The sequence below is a fragment of the Cynocephalus volans genome, chromosome 10 (genome assembly GCF_027409185.1).
Source record: "Cynocephalus volans isolate mCynVol1 chromosome 10, mCynVol1.pri, whole genome shotgun sequence".
Lineage (NCBI taxonomy): Eukaryota > Metazoa > Chordata > Mammalia > Dermoptera > Cynocephalidae > Cynocephalus > Cynocephalus volans.
Window position 1 is genome coordinate 70431593 of NC_084469.1, and position 19797 is coordinate 70451389.

Genomic DNA, 19797 nt, shown 5'->3' on the forward strand with positions numbered 1-19797 from the left:
AGCATATTTGGCATAAAAATAACATAAATTGGGCATATTTATGCCAATAACTTTCAAAATGCATATGACATTGGCTAATAAGATATAAAACACAGCCTTTGAAAATTGGCATAAATAAGAAAAAGAGAAAAGTATGTATATCTCTTTCTCTGTTGAATAAATTTAATCCATAATTACTTACCCCTAACACATAAATCCTCATGCTCAAATGAACTCACTGACAAATTTTATCAAAGAAAAGTAAAGGAGACAGCATTTCCCACCTAATGTCATGAAGCTAGCATAATCCTGATGCTAAAAATTGGAAAAATATTGCCAAAAAGGAGAATGAACCTGATTATCATTTACAAAATCCTAGGTAGCATATTCACAATTCAAAATCACTAATATATGAAAAGCATTATTACACTCAGGGAATGCAGGGATGGATTATATAACATTGAAAAATACATTAATGCATATTAAAATATATAGAAAGGAAAAAGAAAAAAAAAAGATCAGATCAATCAATATATATGTAGAAAAATTTATATATGAATATTTTTTCTTTCATGATGAAAACACTTTCTACACTGGAAATAGAAGGGGACTTAATCTGATAAAAAGATAACTACAAAAAAAGCATAATAAATATCAGATCTAAGGTTAAATATTGAAATCTTTCACCCTGAGATTGGAAATGAGATTGAGTTGTCTACTGTTGCTATTTTTTGTTCAATTATACTGAAGGTTTTAGTCAGTACAAAAAGGTACATGGAAGAAATAAAGGTATAAATATTGGACAGAGAAAAATAAAATTGTCACTATTCACAGACAATAGGATTGAATATATAAAAAATGAAAAAAGAGTCTACAGTTAAAGTATTATAACTAATAAGTAAAGTTTGCATGATTGTTAGAGTTGTTATAAAAATAATCGTATTTTATCTTCTAGCAATACTCAGAAAATAAAATAAAAATACTACTGATAGTTATAAAAAGATTTCCATTATATAGTAGCAAAATCTAATACAAGACCTCTAAACTTGACCTGTAAAACTATAAAACATTAATGACAGAAATTAATGATCTAAATAAATGAAGAGTCATACAAAGCCTATGATTTGGAAGATTCAGATGTAAAATATGTCAATTTTCTTTAAATTTATGTGTAGATTCTAAGCAATATTTATCAGAATTCCATCAGCTGTATGTGTGTGTAGTTTTGCAAATGATACTAAACCATGTATGAAATTAGTAAGTAAATATAGAAGTGTGCATAAAATTTAAAGGACAAAAATAATAAAGAAAATAATTAACATTAATACAAAACAAAATTGTTGGTCTTATAATGAATACAAAGGTACTTCAAAAAGTTTGTGAAAGTCAAAGATCAGCTGACAGTAAGTGTGTGGGTTGATTTCTGGATTCTATATTCTATTCCATTGGTCAGTGTGTCTGTTTTTATGCCAGTACCATACTGTTTTGGTTATTATAGCTTTGTAGTATAGCTTAAAGTCAGGTAGTGTTATGACTCCAGCTTTATTTTTTTTGCTCAGCATTGCTTTGGCTATTCGTGGTCTTTTATTGTTCCATATAAATGTCTGGATAGTTTTTTCCAAAAGACTATGAACGATAAATGCTGGCGAGGCTGCGGAGAAAAAGGAACTCTCATACATTGTTGGTGGGACTGCAAAATGGTGCAGCCTCTATGGAAAATGGTATGGAGGTTCCTCAAACAATTGCAGATAGATCTACCATACGACCCAGCTATCCCACTGTTGGGAATATACCCAGAGGAATGGAAATCATCAAGTCGAAGGTATACCTGTTTCCCAATGTTTATCGCAGCACTCTTTACAATAGCCAAGAGTTGGAACCAGCCCAAATGCCCATCATCGGATGAGTGGATACGGAAAATGTGGTACATCTACACAATGGAATACTACTCAGCTATAAAAACGAATGAAATACTGCCATTTGCAACAACATGGATGGACCTTGAGAGAATTATATTAAGTGAAACAAGTCAGGCACAGAAAGAGAAATACCACATGTTCTCACTTATTGGTGGGAGCTAAAAATTAATATATAAATTCACACACACACACACACACACACACACACACACAGAGACACAAACGGTGGGGGGAGAAGATATAACAACTACAATTATTTGAAGTTGATACGACAAGCAAACAGAAAGGATATTGTTGGGGGGAGGGGGGGAGGGAGAAGGGAGGGAGGTTTTGGTGATGGGGAGCAATAATCAGCCACAATGTATATCGACAAAATAAAATTTAAAAAAATAAAAAAAAGAAAAAAAGAAAAAGAAAAAGAAAAAGAAAAAGTTTGTGAAAAAAATAGAATTAAAATATGATACGATGTTGTTGCAAATGGGACTATTTCATTCGTGAAATAAGCAAAGCACAGAGGGATAAATACCACATGTGCTCACTCATGTGGGAGCTAAGAGAGAAAGGAAGGAAGGAAAGAAAGACCATGGTAGTGCGGATAGTGCTTTAATCTTACAGAGGGAGGGAACATTCCTAGGGCTACAAAGTGGAGTGGGGAGGAAGGGGGAGGGGGATGGAGGTTGGGGGATAATTGGGTGGGGACACAGAGTACAAAAGTAATTTCTGGTAGTGGGTATTACCCCAGTATGAATCTGGCCTTCACATCATGGGCACGAGAGGTGACAATTAGCTTTGTATCACGAATATTCATAATAAATAAAATTTTAAAAAATTTATAATACAAACCTTTCCATGAATTTTTTGAAGTATCCTCATATAAAACGGTATATTATAGAGTTAAAAGATAGTCCTATAAATAGTACTAGAAAAATAGACCAATAGAACAGAAGACTCAAGAAACAGTCCTGCACTGAAATGCTCAACTGCTTTATGACAAAAATGTCACAGATGGACTTTGCAATATTGTTGATTGTATAACTGGATTATTCTTTTGTCCATAAATTCCCATTCTTGTTGCCTTTATTTAGACCGTGATTGTTGAGGTTTTACATTTAAGAACTAGAAAGTATCTTGACAGGTTTGTAAAGTCAGTTCTCACCTCAATACTCTAAATCTTTTCCCCATAGTATCAACATGTGCCTACCTTCGTTTTCGAGACCTTAACTCTCGTGAGCTAGAGGAAAGGTACTGAGAAGTCATTGCAGAAATCCAGGATCTAGGAGGAAGGCAAGGAGGAGGACATGTCAAGTGGTTATACAGGACTACACTATTTCCAGGTTCACTTAAGATGAATGTAATAAATAAGAGACCTACACATTTCTCCCTGTTTAGGGAGCATTTGAAAATGGTGTGCCAGATAGCATGCTTTTTAGCAGTCAGGGAATACAGACAGGGGTCATGAGGGGTTAAATGAGCCAAAGTTACCATTTAAGCGTCATTTTCTCCAGGCAGTTTAAGACATTTTCAAACATGTCTAAGTCCAAGCTTTCTCGATGAGAACAAGCATTTTTTCCCCTCTTGGTTAATAGAAAAGTTATAACTTATAAGCTTTGTTCATTAGATACTAAAACCTCAATTTGATTAAAGTTCTAATTTAATTCTAAACTATTCTACAGATAGGACTGAGATTTCAAGAAGCAAAACAGAGTGATTCCTCTTTATAGTCTCTGACTTACTGGAATTTTCATAATCCTATAATCAAAAATTATTAAAATTCTGTATTTGGTCAATCACTCCCTCTATGTGCTCTAGAAGGCAAAAAATTCTTGATAGGTATTTGAGGGAGTCAAAAGGCTGTGTTTAAACCAGCTCATCAATACAGTTGTCATGATGAAGAAAAAGTAATGCATAAAAATAATACTGTAAAGAGAAAAATCCATCAAAAATATCCCCAAGGGCCGAGCCCATGGCGCACTCGGGAGAGTGCGGCGCTGGGAGCGCAGCGATGCTCCCGCCGCGGGTTCGGATACTATATAGGACTGGCTGGTGCACTCACTGGCTGAGTGCCGGTCACGAAAAATGCAAAAAAAAAAAAAAAATCCCCAATAGCATTTCTGTCCTGCTGGTGTCCTTGGCTAATTACTTTAAAACTCATTCCTGAGCTCACTAATACTCCATATATTGGTAAACCATCACTAGTAATTTAGAAATTATCACACCATGAATGGGCAAAACGCATCTCAAAAAGTCTTCATCTAGTCCCGTTAGAGCTTAAACCTCCTAATGAAATTACTTTGCAAGATCTTTCAAATTCCCATCAGTATTGTTTTAAACTTTCTAAGTTGCTGTCTTTTCTGTCAATTACTCAGTTCACATTTTCCTATTTTATAAACTTCCATGGCTCCTTTCATCCCTTATTGAATTATAAATTCTTTTATTTTGCATTCCCCCATTGACTGTAATTTACTGCTTATGGCTTCTTCCCTTCTACTTGTAGAAGGCTGAAGAATTATTTATTGAGCCCCACCAGTATATCTAAATTTGTCAAATCATTTTTTCTTCCTTATAGTCTGCAAAGGCGGAGCTGTTTATCTCAATCGATGCCTGCAAAAACAACAGCTCATAGAAATCATTTAGAAGCAAATTCCCTAGTAACTTAGACTTGGCAGTATTCCATTACCTTTGATTATAAAAGGGCAAAATTAATGGTCAATTCATGAAGCGATGTGATAGAGAGGTGACAGGAAGTCACTATGACTCAAATAATAGAACTCCAGAAGTTGTTTATAGTAGATGCCATTTCAGCCTTTTCTTCCATCATGTGTAAAAGCAGCCTGACTTTTGTGGCCAGTTGAAATGGGCTTTTCCTTCCAGACCACTTTGTCCCATCTCTCGTGTTTAGAAAATTAATCTTTAATGAATGCTAATCAAATTTCTAATTATAATATCTTTATATTTAATGTTTGTGTATCAGATGAAAGGCAAACATTTGGGGGCCAGTCACAGAGGACATGAATAATTTCCTTAGAAGATTATCTAATTAGTTTTATTGCTCTATAATATCTTTAAAATTTGAACTGCTATCACTTCATTAATTTAGATAAAAGTGAAACTTCAGTATTTAAATACGACACGTGTTGAAAATTATTAGTTGTAATTTCAATCATGTGTGTTCATCTAATATAGAAAAACATAACATTTTGGGTGTGTTTGGTTTCGTTTGTTTTATCTCGTTTTATTGGGTTTCTTTGTGTTTTAGCAGTTTGAAGGAGTACTCCTAGTAAATTTCTGGCTCATTCATATAACTAGGGTAAATATTCACACACTTTGGGAAAAAAAAAATCTCTTCTAATCGGCTTTAAGTTAATTTTTAAAATCATAAATCTGATCCAGAAATATTTCAATGGCTTGTCAGTGATCACATGATATATCTTATGCTCATTAGCATATAAAATAGGATTCTTCCTGAATTGTCCCCAACTTTCTCTTCTGACATCACCAACTGTCTCATCTATGGAAATTCCCACCATTGGAGCTACTGATTTTTTGGTATCTGAGCTTCTGGTTCTTGTCACATGCTGTCAACTTTAACTGTAAGGATTGTCCAAATTTCTTTACCTACAATACTTTTACTCATTTAAGGCAAAATAAAAGGTCATTCCCTTTTTTAAATCATTCCTGTGGCTACAGGAAAGTGTTTCTCCTTCCTACATTCTTTTGTGGCACTGGGTAAGTGAATAATCTGTAGGATAGATGAAGGTATAAGCAAATCATTATAATGTGATGTCTTCTAGAGTACTGTGAATTACTTGATTATATAAGATTTGTCTCAATAACTAGGAATAGATGTGTAAATATTTATTGAAAAACTAAATAGAAGAATGATGAAGGAATGAATGAATGAGTGACAAAGGGTGTTATCCAAAATTCTAACTAGAGAGGTATGGGGTTACTCACGCTCCTTGAGCTTATGTCTTATAGTATTTTGAAGAATGAATTCTAAGACTTATGTAAACTAATTTGACGTATCTCTGTGTTCTAGGACAAGAGCATGTTTCTGATAGTATCATTCTAGTTCATCACAAATATCTTAGATTTGGAAAGAGATAATTTAGTGGGTTGAATGGTAGCCCCCAGAAAGATATGTCCAGGTCCTGATCCCAAACACCTGTCACTTTCATATTTGAAAAACTGTCTTTGCAGATGTAATTAAGTTAAGGATCTTGAGATGAGATCTTAATAGATTACCTGGGTAGGCCCTAAATCTAATAACAAATATCCTTATAAAAGAAAGAAGAGAAGACACAACAGAAGAGGAGAAAGCCATGTGAAGGTAGAGGCAGAGACTACTGTTATGTATCCTTAAGCCAAGGAGTGCCTGAAGGCACCAGAAGCTGGAGGGTGCAAGGAAGTTTCTTCCCTAGAGGCTTCTGAGGAAGACTTGCCCTGCAGATGTCTAATATTGACAGTGGGGTGTTCAGGTCCCCTGCTATTATGGTATTAGTGTCTATTTCCTTCTTTAGGTCTAATAGAGTTTGTTTTATAAATCTGGCTGCTCCAACATTGGGTGCATACATATTTATGATTGTTATGTCTTCTTGATGGATCAGTCCTTTTATCATTAAGTAGTGTCCCTCATTGTCTCTTTTTATGGTTTTTAGTTTAAAGTCTATTTTGTCAGATATAAGAATAGCTACTCCAGCTTGTTTTTCTTTTCTGTTTGCATGGTAAATCTTTATCCATCCTTTCACTCTTAGTGTGTGTGAATCTTTATGGGTGAGGTGGGTCTCTTGTAGGCAGCATATAGTTGGGTCCTGCTTTTTGATCCAGTCAGCCAGTCTGTGTCTTTTGATTGGGGAATTTAAGCCTTTTACATTAAGAGTTGTTATTGAAAGGTGTTGATTTATTTCTAGCATTTTATTGGTTGTTTGGTTGTCTTAGGTGTCTTTTGTTCCTTGCTTCCTGATTTACTGTTTGTTTTCTGTGTTTGTTGGTTCCTTAGGTTGTAGATAGTGTTTTTGTTAGCTTGTTTCCTCTTCATGAATGCCATTTTTATTATACTAGCGGGTTTAGATTTTTCTTGGGTTTTTATGGCAGTGGTAGTTATTTTTCAGGAACCAAACCCAGTACTCCCTTGAGGATTTCTTGTAAGGGTGGTCGTGTGGTAGTGAACTCCCGCAGTTTTTGTTTGTCTGAGAAATATACTATTTGCCCCTCATTTCGGAAGGATAGCCTTGCAGGGTAGAGTATTCTTGGCTGGCAATCTTTGTCTTTTAGTATTTTGAAAATATCATCCCATTCCTTTCTAGCTTTTAGGGTTTGTGATGAAAAGTCTGATGTTAACCTGATTGGGGCTCCCTTATAGGTGATTTGACGCTTCTCTCTTGCAGCTTTTAAGATTCTCTCTTTGTCTCTGAGTTTTGCCAATTTGACTATGACATGTCTTGGAGAAGGCCTTTTTGGGTTGAATACATTTGGAGATCGTTGAGCTTCCTGGATCTGAAGATCTGTGATTTTTCCTATACCTGGGAAGTTTTCTGCCACTATTTTGTTGAATATGTTTTCAATGCAATCTCCATTTTCCTCCCCTTCTGGAATACCCATGACTCGGATATTTGATCGCTTATGGTTGTCTGATATCTCTCTCAGATTTTCTTCAATGTCCTTGATTCTTTTTTCTTTCTTTTTGTCTGCTTGTGTTATTTCAAACAGCCCATCTTCAAGTTCAGAGGTTCTCTCTTCAACTTCGACAAGCCTGCTGGTTAAACTCTCCGTTGTGTTTTTTATTTCGTTGAATAACTTCTTCAGTTCAGCAAGTTCTGCTACATTTTTTTTCAGGACATTGATTTCCTTGTACATTTCCTCTTTCAGATCCTGTATACTTTTCCTCATTTCATCATGATGTCTAGCTGAGTTTTCTTGTATCTCATTCAGTTTCTTTAGAATTATCACTCGAAATTCCTTGTCAGTCATTTCAAGGGCTTCTTGTTCTATAGGATCTAGAGTTTGAGATTTATTAACTTTTGGTGGTGTACTTTCTTGATTTTTTGTATTTCTGGTATCTTTTTTTTTGGTGTTTATTCATTGTGGCCGGGGGTTTCACAGTCCACCGGTTTGAGACTAATGACTAACTAGGATGTTGCTGTGGTTGCCAATTTCGTATGGCTCCCTCCGTGACTGCTCAGTTGGCCTCTAGTGCCTTGTGTGTGTGGTTGCCTCGGGTCTTGGGCTTCTCCGGGGAGCCACCTTTCTGGTCAGCTTGGACTCTGCTGGGCTGGTGGGTCACGTACCACAGGGTGTGTGATCTCTGTTGAGCTTTCACTTCCTGTGCAGGACTTCTCCCTGTTCCGTGTGCTCTGGCCCAGGCTGTTAGATCATGCAGTGGCGACCCCACCGGGTGTGTGGTTTCTGTCGAGTCTCCGCCTCCCTGGCCGCACGTCTCCCCACTCTGTGCGCACTGTGCTGGGCTGGGGCGTGTCTTCTGCACCCCTCGTCTATCAGCTGGGCCTTCAAGACCCTGCTCGGCACCGCCTCGCCCAGGAAGTCTACCAGGTTTCTGCTAGGCACAGACGACCGGTCTCTCTGGGTGCCTTTGTAGCACTATGTAGATCTTTCTCGGGTCTTGTTCACCTTTGTATCCCCCCAGTATAAACCGAGTCTAGCACCCACCTGCAGCCTGGTCTCCGGCAGGTTCAAGCGGACCTGGGAATTCTCCTACCAAACTATTCCCAACCAGAAATTCGTTAGGCTTTTTTCCAAACTGGTGGCCGCAGAGATGGTATCTGCCTCCCAGTAACAGGGAGTTTACCTGGGGCCGGAGCCCAGGGTGTGGTGGAGTGACAGTCGGCCCGCCCGTACTTCCTTGCCCTCCCAACACTGGCCGGGGACGCCCCCCGCCACCAGCCCCACCAGAGAACCGCGGAGGGAGTGGGAGTGGAGGCCAGTCTGCAGGCTCCGGAAAGCCCCGCGCCAGGCCAAGCAAGTGGGAGGGCTCAGTGATAGCCGAGCAGGGCGGAGCTGCCCGCACCTGGGAAAATGGAGGCAGCACCGGGGCGGTGAGTGGCCTGGTGGTGCAGGCGGGAGCCGCGTGGGCATCCACCCCCCGAACAGAGCTGTGCCAGGGGTCACTCACAGTGCTGTGCCAGGTCGGGCGCTCGTTCTGTCTCTGGTTTGCCGCCTTTCCCAGTTCTCGGCCGCTGCCGCCTCGGGCTGTTCAGTCGCGGCGCTGCTCGGGCGCTCCGAGGAATCTTCTTTAATGCCGGCCTGAAACCTCGAATCTTGAATAGGGCAGCTGGCCGCCTTCAGCGTGGCCCCGGCCTCCGGGGTCCTGTCTGCATCTACAGCAGCCCTGGCGCCGTGTTCCCTGTTTCGAGACTCGCTTTTGCAGCTAAGAAACAGTTCTTTTCCTGCTCCATACTTCAAAGCTGTTGCCTGTAAGTGAGGCAGCCTCTCCTGCCGGGGGTAAAGTGGCGGTCACCCCCACGACCGGCCAGCAGCAGCAGTCCTCCCTTAAGAGATGGCGAGAGGAAGGTCCACAAGTTTCCCGGCTGCCTGAGGCCCAGTGGCCACCTTTTCCACCTCAGCTACTCTGCGCCAGCCGCCGCAGCCGCCGCCATCTTGAAAACCTCCAAAATATTGCAATTTTTAATAATGATAAGGAAGATGTTGTTTTATTGTTTAGCCTGACAATCTCTGTTTTTTGATAGCATTGTTTAATCCACTCATATTAAGTGTTCTTATCGATATTGTTGTATCTGTGTTTATAACATTTTACTTTTTGCTTTCTATATATCTTGTGTCTTTTTTGTTGTTGTTCTTCTATTCCTTTTTTACATTTTTTTTTTGTATTAAGCAAATATTTTCTAATGTTATACTTCAATTGCCTTGGTAATTTTTTTAATTATCTTTTTTGAGTTATTTACCTAGTGTTCGTTCTAGGGCTTACCATATACATTTAACTTAACAGAATCAGCTTCAGATTTATACCATCTTAATTCAAATGAGATATAAAAATGCTACTACGATATAGCTCTATTGCCTTTTCCTTTTATTCATGATATCAATGATATACATTGTACATGTATAAATGTTATAAATCAAAAATTATATTATAATTATAATTTTATATAACTGTGTGTCTTTTAAAGAATATGACTAAACAAAGGAGAGAAAGTTTATATTCATAGCTTTTGCCCTTCTTATTTATCATTTCTAGTCTCTTCAATTGCTTCTGTTGATTTGAGTTACCACCTGGAGTCATTTTCTTAGCCTAATACATTTTTGTATCCATCCCCCTCCTCTTTGCTGTTATTGGCAAATATATTGCATTCCTATATGTTAAAAGTCCAGCAATATACAATATTATACAGTTACTTTTAAAACCATTAAGAGAAGAAAGGAAAAGGAATACATATTAATAGTTTTTTATAAGTACATGATTAATAACCTTTACCATTTCTTTCTCTCTCTCTCCTTTTTTTAAATGTGGATTTGAATTATTGTTTGGGGTCTCTTGTTTTCACCTGAGGAATAACTGAGGAATTGTAATTTTTTCTAAGGGGAAGTCTGCTAGGGACAGATTTTCTAAATTTTTGCTTATCTGAGAATAATTCTATTTCACCTTCATTTTTGAAAGGTAGTTTTGATAGATATCGGATTCTTGTTCGACAGTTTTTGTCTTTGAACACATTTTATATGTTAGCTCACTGCCTTCAGGCCTCCATCATCATTTCTAATGAAAAGTCAGCTGCTAGTCTTATTGGGGTTCTCGTGTGGTAAGTTTGTCTTTGTTTTGTTTTGTTTTGTTTTCCTCTAGCTGCTTTCAAAATATTCATCTTGTTTTTGACTTTACACATTTTTAATATGATGAGACTGTGAATCTCTCTTTGCGTATGCTACTTAGAGTTTGCTGAAGAAGTTTTAGGGTATATAGACTAGTGTTCTTCAATAAATTTGGTATTTTTTGTTGGAATATTTTTCCCCATTCTCTTTCTCCTCCCCTTCTGTCACTCCCATTATGCATATGACTGTGAACTTAATGGTATCCTATCTTTCTTTGAGGCTCTATTCATTTTTCTTCATTTTTTTTTTTTTGTTTTTGTCTCTTATTTGGATTGCATAATCTCTATTTATTTATCTTCAACTTTACTACCTCTTTCTTCTGCCAGTTCAAATCTACTCTTTAGCCCTCTAGTGAATTTTTCATTTCAGTTATGGTACTTTCCAAATGTAGAACTTCCATTTTTTGTTTGTTTTTATTGTTGCTGCTGTTTTTATTTATTTTTTAAAATAACTTCTGTTTCCTTACTGATATATTTTACTTGATGTGAAATTATCATGATTCCCTCCTTTACTTCTTTATTTATGACTTCTTTTAGTTCTTTGAACATATTTATAATGATTACTTTGACTTCTGCTTGTTAAATCTGACATATGGTCAGTCTCACATGTAATTTCTTCTGCTTGCTTTTTAAAATTTTTTTTTTCTTCCGGTATGTGAATTATACTTTCCTGTTTGTTTGTTTGTTTTAATGTCTTTTAAGTTTTTATTGAAAACTGCAAATTTTAGATACATTCTAGCAACTCCAGTTATTGCCCTGCCCTTAGGGTTTGGTAATATTACCCTTATTTGTTTAGTGACTTGCTAGATTATTTTAGTGATTTTCCTTCACAGAAGTTACAGTCTCGCTTTTTTTTTTTCCAGGAACACTTGAATAAGCAGTGGTTTTAGCAAGGCTTTATTTGACTATTTCTTTCCCTGACCACATCCAGGTGTTAAGCTCCACTAATTGTCACCTGATTGCACTACTGTTTTCAACAATACCCTGCTGCATAATTCTCTCCACAGAATGACCCATTCACATCTAGGATCTTTGGAAGGGACTGTTCCCTATGTAAATGTTTGAGTTTTGTTATTACTCTTGGAGGGCTTCTTCCAGCTGACTCTACCCAATTCTCTTCAACAACTAGCCAGCCTACAGTTCAGGCTGTAGATTCATCTCCAGTGAATATACCGCATCTACCAATCTTTTTTCATTTGCCTTGCATAGCCACCTCCACTATCTTGAGATCACCTTTAGGCTTGAACTTTACATTTCTTTGCCAATGAACTCAGTTCCTTTATAAAAGGTTCAAAGTGTTTTGCTTTATGGCCTGCTTCTCTCCCCTACTTGCAGGCAAAATCTCTGTGCTTTGGTTCTGGAACCTTTTTTTTTAAGTGAGCTAAGTTTTTTGGGGAGATGGAGAGGTGGTAACCTCAGTCTTCTTAGTTCACCTCCCCCAGCAAGAAGCTTCCCCTTATGAGCCATGACAAGGGCGATCATGGCCCCAGCATTTTCAGTGACTTCTTGCCCAAGGTAGAGCCTCTGTCCCATGAGTGGGGACTTGGTAGAAGAAGACAGTTGCTACCTCTTTGCTGCAATTGACCAGAACTTAGTCTCAGAACTGGTAGCTGGATGTGATGAGAAATGCTAATATCCTGTGCCTCCTGGGTAGATAATGCTCCAACTGAGAACTTGGGGGAAAGGCAGCTCTTTATTCTCAGGTGTACTAGTCTGGAATGAATTTCCTATCTTGCTGAATTGTTAGGTTGGAAAGAGTAACCAGATCTTAGTTCTAATACTACAGACTCTCTTACTGAGTTTCAGTAGATTTTTCTTTAAATACATTTTTCTTTATTTGCCACATGCCCTTAGGACTTTTTTTCAGAGACTTTAATGTTTAGAAAAATAATTTTCATCAGTTTTTCTGGGGACTGGTTCTGTGGAGTTCTTCATGCTCTCATACATAAGTAAAGAAACAAAAAACAAAAACGAAAAAAAAAAAAAAACCAAACAAACAAACAAACAAAACTGAACTATGTATTTAAAAAGCTTTTTGGAAGACATGTGGCTTTGGCTAAATATTGAGGGATAGCAAGGAATTCAGCAGTTAGAAAGAGAAGGGATTAAACTATTTTTAGTTAGGTTGAACTGTCCAGTATGTTTTACATGACACCAAAGCTATATGGGCATACTGGGCAGACTCTGTAAGCATATCACTTTTCAGTGCAGAGTTAACATTTTAGGTTTTGTTTCTTTTGATTTTTAAAGGAAAAATACTATAAAATACAAAGTTAAAACAAAACACAAAACACCTAGAAATATAAGGGTACTTCATAAAGTTTGTGGTAGGATTTGTATTATCTCTTAATTCTGTTTTTCCAGGAACTTTTTGAAGGCAACTTCAACTAAATAAGGAGACTGATTTAGTAAATCTGGGCAATTGTTAAGTAAATGTAGAAAAAATAAGTTGTATTTGGGTTAAACATAATATATAAAGTGTACACCATGGGATTTTTACAGCTGTTACAGGTGGATTCCAATTTTAGTTCTGAGTTTTCTACAAGCCAAACTAAAGAAGAAAATAAAATAATTTACAAAATGCCCAATGCTCATTACATAAAAGAGACTATTTCCTTGTGAGTATGCTGAGAGAAATGAAACATGACCACTGTAAGATCATTCTTTTTCATTCATGATTTTCTACCAGTGTTAAGGAATAGCTCCCAATCATTCATTGCTTGTAACAGAAAATATTTGATGACAATTTGCTCTGGACTCCTAGAATAGATAAATACCACCTTGTCCCAGCTACTACATGTAAGAAAAAATACATAACTTCAATGTTGAAATTTCCTCAATAAGAAGCTCATGGAGCTTTTCCATCTTTTATGTTTGAGTTTTAATACTTGCTGGCCATAGGACTAAGATAATTGCAATTTATTGCAACTGTGAGAACAAGAAAAGAGAAGAGAGAAGAAATGAGAACATGGACTTTGGCATAATTATCATTTTACCAAAATAGTGAGAAGAAAATCTGTATATGCATGTTTGTATGTGGTTATGCGTTTGTGTGTAAGTCACATGAGAAAAAAGAAAGAAAAAAGAATGTTATATTTAGTAGACGTGGCCCAAACAACCATTGTCTGGGAATCTGACTCAATAAGATTAGCATTTTCTTTCTTTTAGAAGGAACAAAATAGCATTAAAGAAGTAGGATAGCTTATCCTTGCACATTCAGTTTTCCTAAGATTATGCACCTATTTTTCACCATTTATTCTGTACATGAAGTTTATTAAGTCTATGTTGATCATTGTCTATTTATTAATTAGATGATTACATTAAAGACAAAAATTCTAACAGAAGGTTCCTATAACTATTTATGTACTCAAGAATTAGTTTAAGATGTGAAATGGAAAGAATGAATATTATACAAATAAATGATTAACCAATAGTACTTGGAGTTGAGATACAGAGAATTATAAAAGAATATTGATTAATTAAAGGGACTCTGCTTGGGTGAAATAGCACCATGAGCAAATCTGTGGAAGTTAAATTGTACAGTTTCTCAGGGAGGGTTGCAGATAATAAGTGCAATTCTGAGAATATTAGTGGTGGTACAACCTATTAGATATAGTCATCCTGATATTTTATCATTTTTGAGATAAATATTTATAATAAAAATATATGTGTAGGTTTTTGTATGAATTATAAATTGCAAATATTATGTTGTTATAAATATTTATAATAAAACTGTATATATAGTTTTATTATGAATTATAAATATATTTATATATATGTATATATATTTTTGGACTTTGTCAGTAGTATACTATGAAAATAGCTCATGTTTGAAAGACCAAAACTACATTTTGGAGTTAAAGTTTGAATGAGTAATCCTGGTAAAGGCATATAACACTTTAAGTGTCAATTTCCACATCTAAAATATGGTTCTTTCTTTACCAACCTTGTAGTATTTTTGTGTGGATTGAATGAGGTACAATTATGTGAAATATTTCACAGCATGTGCAGTAAACACTCAATGTGCATGATGCTGAGGATGTTGACAATTACAAAAGGCAAAAGCTAGAGGGGCCTTGAATATGTGTCCAGTACTAATTGAGCACTTTTAATTTTTTCTCATATAGTATTTATAATAATTTTATAAATAAAGTGTTTACCTTTGAGTTTCAGTTTCCTTAGGAATAAAACAAAGTTAAATAACTTGCTCAGAATCTCATGTATAGCAGGAGGCAAAACTGGGGCCCCAGTGTTTGTTTAGAACAAACACTATACTCCTTTATACTCTCTAGGAGCTACTGTTCAGATCATGGTCAGACTAGAAAAGAGATGTAAATCTTTGAGGAGATAATCATACTCTATTTAAAATCTAATCTTTGCAAAGTTTTGTTGAGTGGATAAAGCATTAAATGTAAGGAATTTTTGGTCTTAGAGTCATGTGTTATACTATTTTTAGGCTTTCCCTTTCATCAGAACTAGGGAGGTATGTGCTTCCTTTCTGAATAAAGAAAGAATCAATTAATTAGATATAAAACAGTAAAAGAAAAAGGATATACCTGATGAAACATTGGAGGTCATCACCTTGATCTGGGGTTATGTTTTATGTCTGAAGTGGCAGGAATTCCACAGGATAGTACTCAGCCATTCCTAGTTAACCAAACTAGAATGTTGGATAGTAGCCATGGTAGTTAACTAAATTCAAGTTTTGTTGCATAGCCAGTGAGGTTAACAAACTTTAAATTTTAGCATGGCAATGATTATTTGGTGTGTGTTTTAGAGGCACTTTCATATTTAACAAATACGAAGGTTCTAACGGTCTAAATTTAATCAATTGTCAAAAAGGAATTTTTGATATATGAAATGTAAGTCTGTTCATATTCAAAAACCAAATATTTTCCCCTCTTGCCTTACTTATAAATATTCAGTGCCACAGAAACACAAATAAATAATTTGCCATCTCCAATGCATTCTGTATAATTTATAACAGATCAAAAGATTACTACATGGTACAAAGTCAAACTGTATTGTGTTTATTATAAGTGAAAAATCATAATATGGCCCAGGTCTGCAATATATTAATGAACCAGATCTCTGTGTGTGTGTGTGTGTGTGTGTGTGTGTGTGTGTGTGTGTATTTATGTATGTATATATGTATTTTTTTAAATTTAAAGATTGAAGGATTAAGGATTATATATTGAGTTCTCTGCTATTTGAATTGACCTGGAAAGATTAAAAGATTATTATCTGTTTACATTGATGAAACTCTTTATGAAAATGACAATATTAAAATGACGTAGGTTCATCTTCCCCCAAAAAATCCCAAGGTCAATATTTAATTTTTAAAAATCCATAAAATATATGATCTTTCATTTTTAATCTTATCCCTTTTATCATTGTTAAGGATCCCTTCTCAATAAGGGATTTGGTTCTGGCCTTTTGCTGGGTTTTTAATGTTCATCCCTAATGTATAGCCAGTCAAACAAGTAATAGCTCAGAATGGGTTGCATTCTACCCAAGATAAACAAAGAGATAAATCTTTGTTGCACACAACATTTTTTAAAATAATGGATTTTATTTATAAAATAAAGCTTGCTTCATGAAGGAAACCTTTTCTAATTTATTCAAATACGTTCTTTATCAAGCTAAGCTCCGGGAAATGGTGTTTGGAATAAAAATTTATGCTTTTTTTAAAGCAGTTAAGCACTTGCTATTTTTCCTTATTGAGTGGTCAGACTCCATAATCACCATGTTGAAAACATCTAATTAAGGGAAGTAGAATCAGACACACATGCTTTCAAGAGAAAGTTGAGTTGCACGTTAAAATGAAATACCCTCAATGCTGATGTTATTTTTTCCTTCCCATAGGGAACCACAGTCAGATATCACGAGTACCTGTTGCTATTAAAGTGCTGGATGTCAATGACAACGCCCCTGAATTCGCATCTGAATATGAGGCATTTTTATGTGAAAATGGAAAACCCGGCCAAGTAAATATCTCCATGTTGTTAATGCTAAATATGTTTGTATACAACTGTCTCATATTTGATTAACCTGCATTATAGTGTGCATTTGCATCATTTATGATCTTCAAAGTCACAGGCAAGAAACAGATCCTAGTGGGAACAGAGAGGGAATATTTTTCTTCCTCTGTTGTTAATTCTCTTCCTACTCATGACCAATTTGGCTCCTAAAGTGAAATAACGTAGTGTGCCATGAACCCAGAGTTTAAAATATTTTAAAATATCTTGGGATATAGGTAATAGCAAAGGATGTGACTGAATTTTAACCTTCAAATGACAGGAAGCAAGGTAAAATCTCATGGAGAATGGAAGTGTTTTTCATATTGAACATATGAATAAAACAGAAGAGTAGAACCCAAGAAGATCAATGGTTTAAGTTGTAGGAAGTCAATATTGAAATCTGTAAAAATGTAGATATATTTAAACTTTAGATGAACAGCATGTTTTAGACATATGTATGAATAGAAAATTGTTTTCCTGCCTCATGTAGGATAGATAGATAGAGGCAATGAAGACAATAAGAAAAAAGAAAGAGAAAGAAAGATGAAAGAAAGAAAGAAGGAAAGGAAGGAAGTGAGGGAGGGAGGGAGAGAGGAAGAGGTTTAATCAAGCAAGAAAAGAAAACAAAAACAAATCCTGCTATATTCTGAATGTCATAATGGAAATAGCCTATGTAAAATTCTACAAAAACACAAATGTAATGCATTTATTTTAACAAGGTGCTGAAGTACTGTATGTTTAAGAAATTTATCATTTTTCAACTTCCTAATTTATTTCTGGATGGTGACATTTTAATTTAAATAAACAGCAGCTGACAGCATGACACTGGAGTTGTTAATCCAACTATTCTTGTGCCTCATGTGGGTGTTAGGAATTAAACTTACTATTTGTCGATCAGTTTACCTGACAAGAGTCAGATTTTTTTTTTCCTTAAAGAAAGGAATAGCACTGTAGCTCTATGCTTTAATTTAATTATTACAAAAGATCAATGTGTTACCCTCCCATAAAACAGTGGGCATTTTCCCCTACACTACTTTCATGAATCTAAAATATAGCTTTTCTCTATCAACCAAAATAAGGCATGCACACACACACACACACACACACACACACACACAAACACAAACACACACAAGCTAAAATTCTAGTAATAGAACTGATCAATTTTTAAATATCTGGATATTATTTTCTCATCAAAACATTCATCTTTACTACACTTGATCTTAGCCAAAAGGCCGAGAAGCGATAAAACATTCATCTTTAGCCGTTATTATTTTCACACTTGTTTTCATAATATTCTTACATTAACTGAAATGTTTCTTAATTTCAATGTGGAATTCGCCTTTATCAATCATTCTTTCGAGCTTCTTCATATGTGATCCTTTGAGAATGGAGTGTGTATTTGTGTGTATGTGTGTGTGTATACTATATGCATATACACACACACACACACACACATATATACATACATATATACACATATATATCTGTGTGTATAAAACACACACACACACACACACACACACACACACACACACACACACACACCCCAGTAAATTTTATTTAGCAAAGTTGCTGGATTGACTTGGCAGAGAGAGTTTGACCAAAATATTGCAGATCAGTTTCAAGGAAATGTTTGTACGTTTGTTGTATGGACCAGATTATTGCTAGAAGAATGTAGCCAAACACAGACTTATAAACTAGACATTTTTGATCACCCATAATCTGCAAAATGCTTTCTGATTTAAATAACACTCCATCGCTTATGCCGAACTCATCACAGAAATTAGAATCAATGACATTGTTATTTGAAAAACACAACATTGGCTTCACTTTTGGTCTTGACATACATGCTTGTTGGATCTCTAGAAATCTGAAGGTTTACCCTGTGGATTTTGACTGCTTCCAAGGTTTTGATGATTTCTCAGCAGTTCTTTTTATCCTTAGGAAAAAATACAGTTTCCTCATCTTTCCTATTCATGCATGATCAAAATAAAATTTTAAAAAGTCGATTCTTTGTTTTATGACTTTTGCAAATCAAAATGAATGACTCGTTTTGTGAAGAAATAATTGTGTTCTGTGTGCCCGTCCTATTCCCTAAGGAATCTGTTTAGGCATGTTTTTTAGAGTGTATTATTTACGTGAAGGGGTCAGATCTTTGTTTAGCACTGCTTTTGTACGTATGGATGGCTGGTTGATGCATATGAAGTTGTTCAAACAACTTTGATCAAACAGCTTTCCAGAATTGTTTGAAAACTTTGTGCTGTCAGAACTCATGTTTGATTCTTTACCCTAATCCTACATGCTATGTAAAGAGGTGGTTTTTTGTTTTTGTTTTTGTTTTTTTTAACATTTCACAAAATGAAAACTAATGTTAATCCTTGAACATAGAGAATTCTGTTGTGGTTTATTCTTTCCTACTGAATTAGTCTCATCTAAACTCAGTCATAGTTTTAAAAATTAGGGAAAAGGAAGGCCACTTCCCTATAGTTTAGGCATTTATCTCCAGTTTATGATACATCTGCATATGTTTACTTTGAAAGTAGAATTGGAAATCATATCTGTTTGTATCACCTTCTCATGATTCTGAAATAAAAGGTGACATTCCCTTGAATTCGTTCTCTCAAGAGAATAACAACCACCACCACAGAGAGAAATAGCTCACTAAAACAACCTGAATCCCTTTTGATTAGAATACTTTCAAATATTTCCTCTGTTATGTAATTAAATATTAATAAGGAATTTCCTTTTTTTTACAAAGTATTTTAATATGATATTTTCTGATTGCTACTTCTATTTTTTAAAAATTCAGTAGTTATAGGGAATGTGTCTTAAGTCAAAAGATATAATATGATGTACAACTTTAGGTGCTAACTCAATGATGGTATAATACAGTCTTATACAGATTACGTTGTTCTCAGTTTAACAGGATGAATAAAAAACGATAGTCTCCATTTACTCCTCTCTAATGTCCAAGGCAGAAGTGGGAGCACATGTTGAGGATTCCAAAATTAGAAAGCAAAATATATGTCTGACAGTTCA

General features: G+C 35.6%; 1 protein-coding gene and 1 pseudogene across 2 annotated transcripts in view; one reads left to right on the forward strand and one right to left on the reverse strand.

The window, feature by feature from the left end:
* CDH8 (cadherin 8) overlaps positions 1 to 19797 on the forward strand; it is a 361322-nt gene that overhangs the window by 257088 nt on the left and 84437 nt on the right. For both annotated transcript variants that reach the window (XM_063110265.1, XM_063110264.1), the window contains exon 8: positions 16601 to 16722. In XM_063110265.1, coding sequence (XP_062966335.1) covers positions 16601 to 16722 — 122 coding nt within the window. The remainder of the gene's footprint in view (positions 1 to 16600; positions 16723 to 19797) is intronic.
* LOC134389910 (U2 spliceosomal RNA) lies at positions 17910 to 18002 on the reverse strand (annotated as a pseudogene).